This window comes from Dendropsophus ebraccatus, chromosome 2 (genome assembly GCF_027789765.1).
Source record: "Dendropsophus ebraccatus isolate aDenEbr1 chromosome 2, aDenEbr1.pat, whole genome shotgun sequence".
In the NCBI taxonomy this organism is placed as follows: Eukaryota; Metazoa; Chordata; class Amphibia; order Anura; family Hylidae; genus Dendropsophus; species Dendropsophus ebraccatus.
The window spans coordinates 65,141,232-65,159,538 of NC_091455.1; the positions used below are offsets into that span (position 1 = coordinate 65,141,232).

The following is an 18,307-nucleotide window of genomic DNA, read 5'->3' on the forward strand; positions in this document are numbered from 1 at the left end:
AAATAAAACCTAACAGAATAATTGAGTAAATAGCATTGTACTCAACAATATGAGTAAACAATAGAAATGTGAACATATCTTATTTATGAAGATATAACCACTTGAACTGACTGCACTACTAATATGACCCCGTGATGTCGTTAGGAGTTCTTTCCAATGTAGTGTTATCACAGTGATCTTAATTTTAAAGTGACTGTACCACCAGGCCCAGGCTGAAGCACTGGAGGCGGGCCGACCCACCCTTAGTGCGAGGAAACCCTAGACCCTCTATGATAGGGTTCCATTGATTCTAATGGAGTCACGTCATGGAGGGGCTGGGGTTTCTTCTCACTAAGGGTGGGTCGGTCCACCTCCAGTGCTTCTGCCTGGGCCTAGTGGTAAAGTCACTTTAAACACCTTCCATGGTCACATATATTTAAAGGGGTGCTCTGGCATGAGGAAACATTTGATATAGTACTGTAATTTAAAAAAAAATGATAAAGAAGCTATCCTTACCTCACTTTGTTTACCCATTGTCCTTCTGTGCTCTGTGTCCTTTGGTCCTCTGCTGGAAGATCCAACCAACATCTGGCTCAGCCAATCGCCTACTCAGATGGGACAGAAGTCGGAAGTGGAGGCAGTTGCAGTCAGAGGGGAACCTGGAGACGCCCCAGGAAGACACCAGGGGAGTGTGGCAAGCTTCTTTATTATTTTTCTTACAGAATTATAGTAAAAGTTTTCTCTGCAGTACCCCTTTTGGCCAGTTAGGATACACTGGATATTTACACAGATGGTGATTTGAATCAATAGGGTCCGTGACAATGCAGGCACACAACAGAAATTAGAATCAGAATTGCATCATTAAGACAAGTGTGTTCAGACAAGTGATGAATAGGAGAAATCCTGGCCAGGGGCATTCCTAATGGTGAGGAGGGCAGGGAGGAAGGACGGAGAGGCATAGACACTCTAGGCCACTCCAATTTGATACGGCGCTGCAAGTTTAAAAGTTGTTTTTTAGGACAATAACTGCATCACCTGCCGAACGGACCCCAGGACAGACCCTGGATTAAAAGCAGCCAACTGACGGTACGAGCGGTTGGGGGGAGGGGGCAGATTGTGGGTACTGAGTTGCTTTAAAGACATTTGACAATGAATGTAGATCTAGTCTACTTTTATAGATGTGCAAATCTACAGTTGGGCTTTGAAGTCTGCTCCACTCCCTGACGCACCTCCCATAGTGCTGGAAAAAGATAGATCCAGTCCTGGGAAACTTTTCCCAGGACCGGATCTATCTTTTCCCAGCACCTAGGGAGGAGCGTCAGGGAGCCTTCAAAGCCCCACAGCCTGATGAGCAGAATCCTGATAAGAAGTAAGCACCTCGCGTTGTTCCTACTGTAGATTCACTCATTTCTGTCTACTACTACAATGTACAGTGCCCTTCACGCAAATCCATAATATTGCTCCTGTTTAATGCAGCTGTATTTGTACTGTTTAAAACCCTTAAATTTCTTCATATAGGATTTCAAATTTTTCCTTTTTGTTATGGTTATATTTCCTTTTCTAAAGGCAGCACATGGCAAGGGGTTGGATCGGTACAACTAGCGTGGTAGGATGTAAGAAATCTCATTATAGCAGAAATACACTGGTTAATTCATGTTCCACATGGATATGCTAGAACAAACCAGTTTTACTGGCAGTTACCCAAGGACAAAATGCCACTTGACTGAATTAACGCTGGCCTCTTGTCACTCGAGTTATTTGAGATTATTTACATTGCTGTTCATATGGCACTATTCGGCCTCCACCAGAGCTAATTGTATGTGTTCCGGATTTTAATTGGCTTCTTTAATATTGCCCGAGGAAGAAACGCTCTCCTTTGCCTCATACCAGCCTTTTAGCCCACTGCAGTAATAGCTACAATTAAGAGTGTCTAAATCCTGCTCTAATCTCGTGCCAGAACACAGGGTGAAATCTGCCTACCTCGCAAACTATTTCACATAAAATGCTATTTATCCTTTGCTACACAGCATCAAAAAAGTAAGTTTGCAGCAGCTAAAGCAAATGCTGATAAATGCTAAGCAGCTTCATAGTGACGGTCCCAGCCTGGCTTTTTATACAGTGGGTGATATAATGGAATAAAGGCCATCTGTGATATGCTTTATGCATATAGAAGCCTTGAGACAACAAGGTGTCTGATTTTTGTGATAAATCTGGGTGATGCCCATACTTTACTAAAATGTTAACACATCTTTAATCACATATATAGATTATATAAGGGCCCATCAATCTCAGACAGCAGCACTCTTGTGTATGTATGTGTCAGGTGAATGATTTGCACAAGCACAGATCATACACGAGGGTGGCTGTTTCCTAAAAAAATTAATCTCACATTCAACTTTTCATGCCATTTGCAGGAAGAAATGTAAGAACATGGTTATTACTATATATATTATATATATATATATATATATATATATATATATATATATATATATACACACATATACACACACACTTTTTTTTTGTTAATCAAAATCAGTTTAAAAATTATATGCAAGAATAAGAGATACATATTTTGGTTGTTGAAATACTTTTATTACATTCTTACAGCTCCTGTCACACTGCATGGTATCCATGTATTCAAAATTTATATACATATTGCATGGTATGCTTTTTTTAATGCAAGCCCTTGAAAGGAATAGCGCAGAAGACAATTTGCATCTGAAGTACTGTGTCCCATATGGCAAACATTTAAGTATACATATATTCTGAACACTATGCATCCTCAGCTTTATAGAATAGTTCTGGTCTTCTTAAAGTGTACCTGGTCTTCTTAAAGTGTACCTATGATTACAACAAACTTGTGACATGTGAGAGGTTTGTATTGGTGGGGGTCTGAGTGCTGAGACCCCTACCAATCACTAGAATGAAGAGACAGAAGTGCCTTGCAGAGCGTTCTCTGCCCCTTTATCCCAGTTTTTGCTGGTAAAGTAGCGGTGAGCGGAATTATATTGGAGTCTACAGAATTATATTGGAGTCTATGCCTACTGGAAGTTCCATAGGCTCCCATTATAATTCGGTCTACTGCTACTTAGCAGTGAGAGCGGAGATAAGGGGGAGGGTGCACACTGCTGAGCACATCTGCCACTTTCTTCTAGTGAACAGTGGGGGTTTCAGCACCCGGGGAACCACCGATACAAACCTCTGTCACGTCGCTATGGCATGTCATAAGTCTGTTGTAATGATTGGCATGCTTTAAAGGGGTATTCTGGTGTTAAAAAAAAAAGGGATATACTTCCCTATACATATGGCCCCCCATAGCTCCCGTTCGGATCCTTCCGGAGCCCCCGATGCTCTTGGCTTTTTCCGGCTTCTGAGACAAGAGCTCTGAGTAGGACCTGTCTACCCAAACCCAACCAATCGCTGGCCAAGATGTGACAACACTGAGCCAGTAATTGGCTGAGCAGGCAGGTCCTGGTCCAAGCTTTCATCTTGGAAGCAGGAAGAAAAGAAAGGAGCATCAGGGGACCAAAGGGAGATAACAGAAAGCTGAAAGGCACTGGGAGGAAGCAAATATAGTTTTTTTTCTCTGTTCTCTTAGTGTCCCAAGCAATATCTGATTTTCTTTTAAACCCCAGAATAGTCCTTCAAAGAAAATCTGTGATAATAATTCAGGCTGGGTTAAGGAGAAACATGTTTAAAGCTAGAATTTCTTTAACAGCTAAAGATTCTCCACCTATAGAAAATATGGTTAATCTGGCAGTAAGACAGACATCAGAGTCACAGCCAACCTCATCTGTCCTTAGTTCCATAGCAGTTTTCCTTGATCTCAAGAAATAGAGATGGACTGCAGCCCTATGGACGACATAGGCGTCAACTTAGTTGAAAAAGTATGGTTGTAGTTACCATATTGACTATATTGATATCACATAAGTGGATAACATTTTTACATTGCAAATATAAAACAAACAACTAAAGTGCCTAAAGGTCATAAGGATCTGAATAACCCTTTAAGTGCCATACATTATGCTAGTTTTTATAATACGGTAAGGAAAGAACTGAAATCCTTTTCAGCATGAAAATGTCTATAGAAAAAGAAAATACACCTCAGCTGTAACAAAAAAAAGTGTTAGTGGATGTAGAAGTATAAAAAAACTGAACAAAACAAAAAATACAGCATATATCAACTAAAAAAAACATTAGGCAGCAACATAAGACCTTAAATAACAACCATAATAAAATATCCAATATTCTCTTATAAGGTATCCAGCTTTATTTTCTTTTCTTCAGCAATGTTGTCATTTTTTTCTTTAATTGGTATACAAACTCTTACACTTATACTATGTATAGGTAACTTGATGAACATTGCAGTTAGTTCTGGTTCTTAACAGTTCTTCTACGGTATTTACTATATGGAGAATGTGATATACTATATATATTTATATTATAAATACCCGCTGCAATAAATGAAGGCACTATTGTGTGAACACTACAGTAAATATACAAGAAAACAGACAAACAAGATCCTCCTCCTGGATCCCTAAGGCTGGAACAACATTGATAGAAGAACACCAAAACAATCTACATTTGCTCTATGTTTTATTTTTATAAAATATTCTGTAAAGAAAAATAACCTCCTGAAGACAATATGGTTTCTGAAACACGACAAAAGTGCAGCTACGAGAACAGAATTTCTTTGGCAATGAATCAGTGAAGTTCACTTCAGAAGGGCACGGTATAGCGACAAGGAATGTTTGGTTGTCCGTTCTTGTTCCATACAGAATATTAAATCCCTGAGACTAACCCGAGTTATTCTGGGAACAAATATTGATTTGGGTATGCTGAAAACTGAAGAACCGGATGTATGAAATCCCTGTAAAATACATAAAGTAAAAAAAACAACAATGGGAAATTTTAAATAAGAAACAATGTAAACATTCAATGTTACTAAAGCCTTTAAATATGGCTCCTTATAGTCATTATTTTACTACCCTTTTAACTATGCACAACAGCAGGTTTCCCTCCCCCCCCCCCTTCTTTTCTTAAAGGGATTATCCAGCACTACAAAAATATGGCCACTTTCCCCCTACTGTTGTCTCCAGTTTGGGTGGGGTTTTGAAACTCAGTTGGAACTTAATTGCAAACTACCCCTGAACTGGAGACAGTAGGGAAAAGTGGCCATGTTTCTGTAGCGCTGGATAACCCCTTTAATGACTAGAGATGAGTCCATCCGAACCCGAACGATCGGCATTTGATTAGCGGGGGCTGCTGAACTTGGATAAAGCTCTAAGGTTCTCTGGAAAACATGGATACAGCTAGGGATGGTCCGAACTGAGTTTGGTTCAGGTTCGTACAAACCCGAACTCTCGGTAATGATTCCCGCTGTCTGCCCGCTCCGTGCAGCGGGCGGATCCAGCGGGAGGACCGCCTGGAAAACTGGGATACAGCCATAGCCATAGGAGCGGAGCGGAGCGGGCAGACAGCGGGAATCTGATGCCGAGCGTTAGGGTTCATACGAACCCGAACCTCGGAGGGTTTGGACCATCCCTAGAAACAGCCAATGACTATATCCATGTTTTCCACATAGCCTTAGGGCTTTATCCAAGTTCAGCAGCCACCGCTAATCAAATGCAGAAAGTTCGGGTTCGGATGGACTCGAGCATGCGCGAGGTTCGCTCATCTCTATTAATGACATCTTTAGGCTATGTTCACACAGCATCAACGTGACATGCGTTTTTATTGGAAAGCAAATAACGATTGTTATTTCATAATAACGGACGTGATATTGGAATAAAGTAAAGAACTTTAATTTTTTTTTTTTCTTTTCATCTCCACGCATATATTATGATCAAGCAACTTTTATCTTTGAGGTTGAGCACCACAATAAGGACTTTATCCGATATTATCTTACATGTATATACTGTTTACCCCTCGTTTTTTGTCCAGGTGGGATTGGCAGTGCCGGCTCTGATCCTCTGTGCCGTTTAGCATCATTCCATTGTGTTACTGCATAATTTTTGTGAAGACACTGCAGTACTGCAATGAAACTACAACACAGCCCTAACTTCCCGGCAGAGTTTTGCACAATCAGCAAAGTTGCAGCACCTGCTTCTGGCTGGTAAGAGATGGGGAATCACTCAGGGGATTGGGGGATCCAGCCAAGCCTCCTGTGACATCATGCCCAGCCCCCTGTCTGCATCATCAGCCTGTGCTCAGCAAACAGAGACAGAGGCATGGAATATTTGTCTACTAAGGTGGGAGAGCAGTGGGAGCAGAAGACAATGTGGATTGGCACAGAGGCCAGTTTTCTTCACTTCCTGGATTTGAATCAGCTACCAGTGTGACAGAACCGTACGGATATGGTAAAACATTATATAGACACATCTATATAACTTTTAATGTAGTTTTAATAGAAAACAAGTTTTCCTTGTGTGGAGTTCCCCTTTAACACATTATTTTTAAGTGTTACTTTTATTTGATAACTCTGATATGTCATCAGATATGTGAGACTCCCTGCGATACAGAGATATATACAGTGGTCACAATTTCACCAGAATGAGAGACCTGTGTCAGGCTATTCTAGCTTTGCCAAAATAAAAGGTGCCGGGTAAAAATTGAGACTCTCAATAACTGCTGTAAACATTGGTAGATCGAAATGTTAAACACCAGGTGGTATCTTTTCTATTTTTTTTGTAAGTTATGCATTTTGTATGCTTTGTTACATAGTGTATATAGTATGCTTTTAATATATTATGCCTTATGTAAAAGGAATCTGTTAAAATTTTAATGATCAGTACAATAATATGTTTGGAACAATTAGTTGCAGCAGGTTTAAAATGTTAACTTGGATGTACTTAAAACCTACAATTGTGAATCTGCCTGCAGATCTGCAGTGTTTTTTTGTGGATTTTTTACTCCCCACTGGTACTTTATGCTGCAGATTTTCCACATACAAATCCGAAGCAAAAAATCTGCAAAGTATATGTCTTATGTGAAGGTACCCTAAGAATGGCTGGGAGCAAACTTTAAAACCACCCAATTGTTTTCAGCACTATGTAGTCCCTATAGTAAGTACCTGAATGCTGGAGCTGACTCTTATTTCCACCAAAGTCTTCATTACCTTTATGAAAATAGGAGGAGGAAATAAACAGCCTGGATGGGTCCCAATGGTCTTAATCAACACCTTGGATGTGAACTTAGAGGTCAACATATGCAGAGGGGGATGAATACATGACCATGATGCTTTCATGCTTTTTCCAGTAATAGCAAACATTATTAAAATTGTGCTTAGCAATCCCCAGTGTATCTACTCTATGCCTGTATTCTTGTTTATTAGGCAACCTTAAGGCAGCATCCAATGTCAGCCACTGGTAATCAAATGCCGAGTGTTTGGGTCCAGATGAACTTGAGCGTGCTCGAGGTGTGTTCACCTCCACTAATAACCTGGGGCAATAAGTTATCAAACAATGTAGGCACAAGGGGGATTAGTAAGTCTAGACCTCCTGGTCCAACCATCCTTTAATATTTTTATCTTCGGATAGATATCCCAGGCATGTTTAAATTCAGTTACTGTAGATCTACCAACATCATCTGCTCGAAGTTTGTTCCAAGCACCTACTACTCTTTCAGTCAAATAATATTTTCTCATGTTGCTTCTGGTCTTTCCTCCAACTAACCCCAGAGTGTGGTCCCTTGAACTTTTTTTTGCAGGACAGGTTTACATTTTTCATGGACATCATTTTAGGGTACATATGTCTTTTTGAACATTTTTTAATTCCTATTTTTAATTTATAGTGATCAATTGCTAGGTTAACTTACATGAAAATTTCACAGTTTGGATCATCACAGATGCAGTGATACCAATTTATGTATAATTTTTCCTGTTATATTTTTGCCGTAAAGTATTTTATTACATTTTTTAAGTCCTACTTGACCATTTGCTCACTCATTTCTATAATATGCTGCATAATGCTTACAAACATGGTATTTGCAAGGTTGGGGGGAGGCAACTGGTGACAGAAAAAGCCCTATGCCCATGTCTAGCTGCTTAAGGTGTTACTGACTTGTTAAAAGTTATTGCCACCCTTTTGTTCTTTTGTTTTCTTTAAAAGAAGCTAGAGAAACAAATACATAAGGATATAATCAGTGTGTCTGTCGGTGAACATCTGAGGAATTAAAATGTGTCTATTGGACACAAAGGATACGTGTTATAGAGCACTTGGCCTCACTCTAAAGTAGAGAGCACCTGTATGAGCTGTTGAGATCTTTGGTGTTGAGAGAGGTTATGCCGATCACCATAATGTAAAATAAATGACAGGTGTGTGTCTGACAATCTGTTAGGATAAGAATTGATATTCCCATAGTGGTTGGATACTGCAGTCTTATAAGCTGAAATATGTATCTGTCGCAAACCTTGGAAATACAGTCATTAAGCATAATTATACTGATGTGTAGTAGAGGTTCATAGCAGAGCGAGGGCTAGGGAAAATGTGAACTGTACCCTGGCTACTATGATAAAATAGTAATAAGTAGTAGTAGTAATAAGTAACATGATAAGGTATAATATGTGCAAACTGATGGCCACATAGAATCCTTTTCACTATATTGAAGTCTTGATGATGAAATAGCCGCAGATAAATCCTCAAAAGCATATATAGCTTGGCTATAACACCCTTGGGAGACATAAGGCTGTTCAAACTGTATGTTTTTAATTCTTGATTGGTGAGCTCACGTCTCACAAAGGAGTTCACCAAAAAAACAAGCACATTAAAATGCATGCCGTGTGAATACAGACTCAGCGAAAGGCCTCGCTTTAGAGATCTGTGAATACTCAGAACCGAGGCCACATGTTGTCAAATGTCTCTGGGAAGCTTTTACCATGATGGTTTTTCATATCCTTTACTTTGAATAAACACTGGCGCTGTTGTGTGCAGCAGAGAATTCTGCTATTTTGTTTTTAATGCAGAAAAAATATCAGGTAGGAAAGTGAGTTTAGAGAAGTTTGCATGTGTAAAAGGGGTTATTATACTTAATAAAACTGATGGCTTATCCGCAGAATAGGCCAACAATATTAGTCTGGCAGGGGACAGACTCTCAGCACCACTGGTGGGACAAAGCTGCAGTACCTTGCCCTGCTAATACTAACAGGTAATAGTGCTGGTAAATGCTAAAAAAGGCCAATATAAACCACTGATTGGTGTGAACGCCAGGAGTCAGACCCCACTAACCTAGCACTGATGGCCTCTACTGGGGATGGAATTTATACGGCTGGATAACCCCTTTAACTGACAAAAGGGCATATGTTAAGGGTCTAGTTTAATGCTCTGGTAAATAGCCCAGTAGCTATGGAGTAAAAAGGTGTGCATACTACCCAATATGCATCCCCTATTCCTATTTTTATATAAAGTATGGAATTTCTTTGTCCTGCCTTACTACCGTGTTTCCCCCCAAAATAGGGCATCCTTCTTATATAGGACACCCCAACTAATCCAAATTGGCCCAAAGTAAGACACCCCACCCCGAAAGTAAGGCCGAAAATAAGAGTGCCTCTTTGGGAACGAAAATTAATATAAGGCACTGTCTAATGTAAGATACGGCAAGATGCTATTGAAAAATATTCATAAGCGCAGAGGGTCCCATGGTGCACCTAATACATGCAGATAAAACCTTACCCACATATGGATGCAAATGGACACCCAATGTTATTGGTAAATCTGCTGTATTACCATATTCATGAGAAGTTGTGTTGCAGCGTAGGTCTTCACCATAACAGTTATGGGTAAGATGATGTTCTGCTCACAATGCTTTTGGCTTTTTCATCATTTATATGGGGTTAATAAAGAACATAAGCTAATGTTTTAGTCATTCACTCCCCTTAGAACCGGAAATATTTTAGGTTTCCATTGAATAAATGAAGATGATTTCATGTTTGCTAAATTCAATCTCTTCATGGTGTAAAACCAGTGTAGTGTACTTAAAATGACTACCAACTACAGGTCATAGAATAAGAAAGCTTCCTTGTCCCTTCAGACACAATGCCACAAGGTCGGGTCTTTTATATGACAACCTTGTGTGATCTGAGGGAAATTATAGTAATGCAGCACAGCTGCCAGCGCAGGGTTGAAAACGAGGTCAAATCCGCAGGAAGCAGCAGAAAGCCCGAGGCAACATTATAAATGAAACAACCCCCAAGGGAGTTGCAGCAACCAAGGAGTGATGTCCTTCAAACTTTAGAATTATAGAAAGGTGAAAGTATAATCAAATACTTCTGCTTGACATTTCAGAGAGCAGACAGTATTTTATCCAACGCAACACTTCACTGAAAAACTACTTTTCATGTAGCGAGAGAACAGAAAGCGTCAGGGAGGACTGTAAAACACCAATCTGTGTTCATTTTTAATCATCTCTTATTCTGTTTATAGGGAATGGCTGCCTTCACATCCCAGATTCTATCATGACAAATACATGACAGATCTATTTTGTATTTTACGGATACAATCCTTCATTAGCTAAAAGGCATCAGGAACCGTTCACCACGATGGAACCTAACTGCTCTTTGATGGTCACAATGATGCAGCATGCAGCGCGATTCTATCTACGGCTAAAGTAAATGGGGAGAAAACTGGGTTATGATAAAAACCTTTCAGTAGATCTGAACAGATCCTATCTGCAACTGATCCTGTAACAATGAATGTCATAAGGCTGCTGGGGTAAATTGCTAATATATGAAGAGTGCAACAATTCTATAAACATGATTTTGTGTATGTGATTGCCTCTCTCTCTCTCTCTGCTTTCGCACAGACTTATTCTACATGAAACGCTTTGATATGTTGTAAATACTTCTGTTGCTGATCCTGGGAAACTCCATGGGGATGCATGCACAGTTACATTATTGGAGCTGCACTGCTAGGAATGTGTCAGGCAAGTTAACCAGCAGAATTGTGAATGCAGCTCTGGACTATAATAGAAAGGAAGCAACTCAGATTCAGTAAAAGATAAGCAAATCACGGATATGTGTACATTTTAGTGGTTTATATGTGTATGTAAACTGCAAAATGGTGCTTAACGGTAAACATACACTATAGTGGTCCAGGGGCTGCTGGACTGCTGGGTTGCTCCCTCCTCGGGCACTGTCGTAGTGGCAATGGTGGACAGTGTGAGGCACTGTGCCATTTTAGGTTAGGGGCCCACATGAATCAGGGAGCTTGAAGTGATATGTGGGCTTATAAACTTTGATCAAAATGTTAACTAATGGTCCTTTTTTGCGCCGTAATCAGTTCTTTCTATCGATACCTTGCTTGCGTATATGCGACTTTTTGATCTCCCATAGAAATCACTGCAGTATACTTTATAAAGCAATGATCGATTGCTGAGCCCAGGCTCGGTAAGAAGGGATCTCTCCTCCGCGATTGCATCGCGGGGAGGAGATCCCCCCACTAGATACTAGGTATAAGGGGAAATCATACATTTAAATGCAGCTGTCAGTTTTGACAGCTGCATTTAAATGTATAATTAGCAGGCGTGGCAATCTGATCGCGTCCGCTAATAGCCGCGGTCATGGGCTACAAACAGTACCTGGGATCGCAGTAGTTAAGAGCGGGGCCGACGCGCGACCACTCTCTGAACACCCCCAGCCGTATCAGGACGTACAGTGACGTGCTGATGGGGGAAGGGGTTAAAGTGACACTCACCCCCTTTTTGCATTAGGACTTCTCTACTCAGGTGTGTAAAGGGTAATTTTAGCAGTTTTCACACCTTATTTTATATCATACGTCATGGAGCTTGTTCCAGTAAAAAGTTATCTTTCATCATGTGGGGATTGTGCTAATTGGGCGGGGCTTTGTCCACATTGCCACCGTAGCACCGTCCCCCCAGTGGCATCATAGGTGCATAGGCCCCCTCAGCGGCCATTGGTGTTGGCCAACCCAGTGGGCGTGGGGCCTAAACCTTTAGGCCGGCCCTTCCAATGGCCGCTGAGTGGGGGGACCAATGCACCAATGACATCACGGAGGCAGTGTGGGTGGGGCTGGGGCTAAGTGGCGCTGCACCTACGAAGCCCCGCCCAGGTAGCACAATCTGCAGATGATAAAATATCACTTTTTACAAGCACCATGATGTGTGATATAAAATAAGTTATGAAAACTGCAAAATGTATCCTTTACACCTGTGTAGTGAAGTCATAGTGCAAAAAGGGTGTGACAGTGTCACTTTAAGGCCAACCCACATGTGTGGATGTGCGGTCATGTCTGCTTTTATTTCTCTGTGGGAATACATTCAAAGGGGTGCCGTTTTAGTGGAATCAATTTATATGTAAATTAGGCAGGTTAGTGCACTGGGGGGCGGGACTACAGCCCTTAGTGCACCAATCCACCCTGTGTACTCCTCATGATGAATATTCATCCGGCACTCTGCAGCAAGAGTGACATCAATGTAGAGTGCCACCACAATACTCATGAGGAGGGGTGGGGTCTGCCCCCCAAAACACCAAACCGCCTAATTTACATGTTAATTCAACTGAAAATTAATTGAAAACGTTGCTGATGATCAAGGTAAGAAAACTACATTTACCCTCAGTGTCCAGTGTGTTGTAGCAGGATAGAGTTTCATTAATAGCATAAGGCTCTGTAAGCACTTGCATCATGGCTTCCATGGATCAAAACTGCTCCCCTCTCTCTAGGGTTCTTAACATCAACATCACGATCCTAACATATATACAGAATGTTGTATAAAAGGATAATAAAAGAAGATCTTCCCTGTATGGTATGTGTAAAGATGAAGCTAATGGAATGTGTAGTTTGTATGTATTAATGTCCATGTTTAGCAGCACAAGATACTAGTGGAGAGCACTACAGAAAGATGCAATATACAGGCTGCCCTATTTGTAGATGGAATTGCATAGACATCTATCTCTGATACAAAAACATTACTGGCACATTAGTATGAATTATGATGGTTTCATCGTAAAGGTTTAGTAGTAACCCTGGGGGAGTAGAGGTAGGTTGTATTGTGATGTCTTCCTTTGTGAGTTCAGTCATCCTATTGTGTCTTTTCTATCTGTTAGTAGAGGCAATCGCCTCCCCTCTTCCATATCTCCATTCTCTGAGATTTCCTTTACCATATCCTGGTCTAGATGCAACAGGGACTTCATTAGGGAGCAATCTTTGTGTACAAAGTACATTGGGGTTACCCTGTAACATTTGAAGTTGCCTTTCTGCACACTTGGATTACTTCTAGTCATGTTTATGTTACCGCATGTTTCAATGGTTCATTACACTGTTTGCTGTATAACATACGCCTCCACATGTTTGCATTTCTAGAAACATGTTAATAAAATTTATTGAAAGTTAAGTTTATTTAGTACAAACTGCACCCCCCTTTAAATCCTCTAAACTTTTAATGGTTTCTCTCCCACTGCTAAAGTTCCATTGGTCTCTGCCAAAATATTTCTTGCCTTCAGCCATATTATCTAAAGCAATACCCCAGAATACCCAAGGTGCCAATAAGAACATGTACAGTGCCAATTCATAAAAGCATATGGTAAATGTGTTTCTAAGCCCCCACACCACCACCTAAAGCACACTGATTTAACTAAAAACAAACTAGCCCATCTACCACTATTGCTACCAGATTGCTAAAACCCAAGCTACATTCTGACACTTAGATTATGACACTGTAGTAGCCTGCATCTGGCCAAATCTTGAATCTTTTTTCCCTAAAAAAAATGTCTTCCCTTCAGCTGTGCAAAGAACTATGTATAACCTTGGAATCTATGTCCAAGAAATGTGGATGGAACCATTTAACCTTTGTAGCCTAAGGCTATGTTCACACAACGTGAGCAACCGGCCGTTCCGTGACCCTGGCCGGGTCACAGAACGGCCGGTCTCAGCCCGGATCATCCCGGCCGGTACTTAAACGGGTAGTGCGGCACTAAAAAATTATTCACATCCCGGTTGCCTTCTTTAGGACTCTGCGCAGGGCTATCTCCAAATTTATCTGGGGAAACAACAAACCCAGGATTGCATACTCCACCCTTACTCAATCTCGGTCTACGGGTGGCATGGGATTGCCTGATCCTCGTCTCTACCACGAGGCGGCTGTCTTGCGCGGAGTCCTGGATTGGGTACATGGCAGGGGCTCCAAGAGATGGGTGGACCTGGACTTCGTGATCTGCCCGATTGCGCCCTCTCTCTTGCCATGGATCACTTCAGGGGATCGTCAGTCCCTGTCATGCCTTCCATTTTTTGCCCCGCATGTGTTGTGCGTTTGGGATAAGTGGGTAACAAAACACGGATTGTCAGTGGTTCCAGGACCGCTCTCCCCGATACTACAAAACCCAGCATTCCAGCCGGGCCTGCAGACGCATGGATTTCTTTTGTGGGAAAGGTCCGCTTATCCTAGAATCCGGGACTGTATGACTGGTGATGCCATCTCTTCTCTGGTGACCCTTCAGGCTCAGTCTCCGGAGCGTCGGCTGTCTTGGCTGGAATATGGGCAGTTAACCTCATTCGTGCGGGCTCTCTTTCCCAGGGGTTCGTACACCCCCATACTCACAGACTTTGACAACTTGACTGTTGCCGCTTCTGCTATCCCACATTGTATATCAGTGCTGTATCAGATTTTGGTAAACATTGCTAACCCTGACAGAGCTACTTTCTTTGATAAGTGGGAACGCGACTTGGGTGTTCCTTGGGACGGTCAGTCTCTCCAGAAAACCTGTGAGCTTACTCATGGCATTTCCATGGCCGCTAAGGCGAAGGAGAAGAATTACAAAATCCTTTCGCGGTGGTATTACTGCCCGGTCTCCTTGCATGTAATGTTCCCTGAGGTGTCCGACAGGTGCTGGCGGTGTCTTACTGAGACTGGCGACATGCTGCATATTTGGTGGGCCTGCCCGGGCATCCGAGATTTTTGGGACAAGATCATTGTTATTTATAATGCTTATTCTGGAAAGACTGTAGTCAACTCCCCACAACTGACCCTGCTCTCGCAGATCCCAGGTTCTCTCGCTACAGTTAAAAAAGGACTTTTGAGACATTTTTTGACTGCGGCTAAAATGGTCATTCCCCGACATTGGAAAACACCCGTCATACCCTCAATAGCAGAATGGCTGAGTGAGCTACGGGAATTGGGTAGAATGGAAGAGTTGGTAGCGGAGGTTCATGGGCAGTCTGATAAATTTGATAAAGTATGGTTTCCATGGCGTTTGTTCATGGACTCTGAGGCCTTCCCCGCTCTTGTGCAATAGTGGGGGGAATCTCCGGTTATAATAGTTCTCTGCTGGGGATCACGCAAGGTTTTGGCGGCTGTCCTCCGTCTGTTCCCTCGCCTCTTTCCTGATCTTCTCCTTTTCTCTCTTTTTCTTCCTCCTCTTTTCCTTCCGAAATTTTGCATCACTTTTCTTGAAATTGATTTGTGGTTTCAGCGGCGCTACCGCGTTGGTGGCGCTTATGTTTAGAAACGTTAACATCTTGTTGATCTTTCTCCTATCCTTTTATATATATGTAAAATGAATGACACCATGCGACTTGCAGGTCGCCCTGTAACAATGTTTGCTGGTTTTGTATTTACTGTACGCTGTGTGGTTGTCAATAAAATCAGATTATACATAAAAAATTATTCACAGAATAACACACATTACAAAGTTATACAACTTTGTAACGTATGTTATGTCTGTGAATCGCCCCCTTCCCGTGTCCCCCCCGCGTACCCGGAGGTGTGTGGTGCATTATACATTACCTGATCCGTGTCGAGGGCCGTCCGCCATTTTGTGCCAAACGTCATCTTCGGACGGACGGACAAATTCCTTGCACCGTCCCCCCTCCGCCGCGTCACAACTGTGCTCGGCCGCGATTGGCTGAGCACAGTTATGCTCAGCCAATCGCGGCTGATGACGCAGCCGCGTCATCAGCTGCTCAGCAGTGATTGGCTGAACATAACTGTGCTCAGCCAATCGCGGCTGAGCACAGTTGTGATGCGGCGGAGGGGGGGCGGCGGCAGGGATTCGGCCCTCGACATGGATCAGGTATAATGCACCAAACACTTCCGGGTACACGGGTGGGGGTGGTGGGACACGGGAAGGGGGCGATTCACAGACATAACATACATTACAAAGTTGTATAACTTTGTAATGTGTGTTATTCTGTGAATAATTTTTTAGCGCCGCACTACCCCTTTAAGTACCGGCCTGGTGATCTTTCCAGCCACGGAGCTCTGATACGGGTGCATCAGCGCGCCTGCATCAGAGCTTCCCATAGCCCACAGTGAAGCAAGCGGCTGGAGCCGCTTGCTTCACTGTGTGAACTGACAGGTCTTTCTGCGTCCGGAATTCACTGAATTCCGGTGCAGAAAACTGACATGTCAGTTTTTTCCGGCGCCGTATTCGATACGCTACGGCCGGGATCCCATTGAAAATAAGGCTATGTTCCACCCCTCAAAACTACAGCTGTAGTTCTGCGGGGAGAACTACGGCCGTAGTTTTACGTAGTGTGAACATAGCCTAAAGGTTAATACGTGAATTTAGGTACATCCATTCTGTGTTACAGTGTTAGCATCATTATCTACTAATACCTCAATTACATTTTGTAAGCTTGTTTCCAGGGGTCTTTTCCGTCTTGGCCCAATGGCAGCCAGGGCTGTAAGGTTTGCCTCTCGGTATTGCATTTGCTCCAGTTCCAGCTGCTGCATCTGAAAAGGAGGACATATTCCACATTACTACACAGATGGTAACTTTCAATTTCTACTAAATGTTAATTTATTTCTAAAAATCAGCAGATATTTATCAGGTCCACGATCTTTTTTATGTACTGGACTGCAGCCATTCGCATTAACAACCTAGTCACAGTCTAGTGTTCTGAGCGAGTCCTCATCTCAGACTGCTTTCACTAAAAGTCTAAGCTGTGTTTTAGAGTTTTATATGAGTAGAAAAGTCCACTGGATAAGCCCACTCTTCAGGTCACATTGTGAAGTGTGTCCTAGTAAGTCTTAGGGAGAGTTAATCCTTCAAAGGGTTACCATTACCATTACCATTTCATAAAGTAACAACATATCGCTATCATATGCCATTACTTTATGATGGGTTTACCTTCTGGGACCCTTACCATCCTGAGAACGTATGGGGTTGTAGCAATACTTTAGCAGGTGCCCATGGTGCTGCAGTGAAGGGGTACTGCAGCACAGGCTCAAGTGAATGACCAGGTTGAAGTTTCCTGCGTGCCAGGAGCACCACTGTGCAGGGAAAAACTGTATAAGGACCATAAAGATGCATCAGCATGGTAGCTCAATCATTATAAGGGCCCTATTACAAGGGGAGATTGACAGCCAAACAGACAGATATCTAGCTATGTAATAAGGGCAGCAATCTGCAGCAAAACAGGCAAACCTTAATTCGTCAGCTGATCGTGTTCTGACAGAATTAGGCTATGTTCACACTACGTAAGTTTCATATTAAATACGGCTGTTGTTGCAGATTTGCACCAACGGCCATGATTAATATGAAACTTACATTGTGCTGCTGTCTATGGAATCATGGCTGGAGTGTATACACATAGGGGAAGATTTATCAAACATGGTGTAAAGTGAAACTGGCCCAGTTGCCCCTAGCAACCAATCAGATTCCACTTTTCATTTTCTAAAGAGTCTGTGAGGAATGAAAAGTGGAATCTGATTGGTTGCTGGAGGCGACTGAGCCAGTTTCCCTTTACATCATGTTTGATAAATCTCCCCCCTAGTATACACTTGTCAGTTTTCTGCGGCCGCTATTCATTGAATAGCAGCTGCAGAGAACCTGTCAGTTCACACAATGGAGCGTGCAGCTCTGGCCACATGCTCCATTGTGTGCTGTGGGGAATTGGGATGCAGAAATGAAGATCATCCAGCCGGTACTGCAGTACTTAATTGATCTAGCAGCCAGGGTCACGATGACCAAGTTGTATGCTGATCTAGGAGATTGTCGTTCGTTTACCTTGTTGCTTGTGCAATTGGGCCCTTATGGTATGTTAACACAGACAAGATTTATCTGACAGATATCTGACAGATTATTAAAGCCAAAGCCAGGAACAGAGTATAAACAGAGAACAGGTAATAAAAAAAAGATTGAGATTTCTCCATCTTCAAATATGTAAACACACTATAGGTCTTGGTCTCAATGATTGGACCCTAGGGTCTCTTAGGGAATACCGCTTTAATGTACACCTCCAACATTCAACATTGTGTTCTGTATATTCATTTTATAATATATATTTATAGAGTCTAAAGCTATGTTATTGTCATACAATCGTTGCTATACACTCGCAAGCTTCAACTTTCTATAAAGATATATTTTGCATATAAT

The 18,307-nt window shown here is 42.1% G+C and overlaps 1 protein-coding gene across 2 annotated transcripts in view; it reads right to left on the reverse strand.

Annotated features, from left to right (window-relative positions):
- Window positions 1-2,564: 2,564 nt before the first annotated feature.
- TAF4B (TATA-box binding protein associated factor 4b) overlaps window positions 2,565-18,307 on the reverse strand; it is a 73,204-nt gene continuing 57,461 nt past the window's right edge. Inside the window, exons 14-15 of one of the 2 annotated variants that reach the window (XM_069957678.1) lie at window positions 16,555-16,662; window positions 2,565-4,852 (exon numbers count right to left, since the gene is read on the reverse strand). In XM_069957678.1, coding sequence (XP_069813779.1) covers window positions 4,697-4,852; window positions 16,555-16,662 — 264 coding nt within the window. In that variant the 3' untranslated portion in view covers window positions 2,565-4,696. Of the gene's footprint in view, window positions 4,853-16,545; window positions 16,663-18,307 lie in introns of both variants that reach the window. The other variant, XM_069957677.1, reaches the window with a different exon arrangement.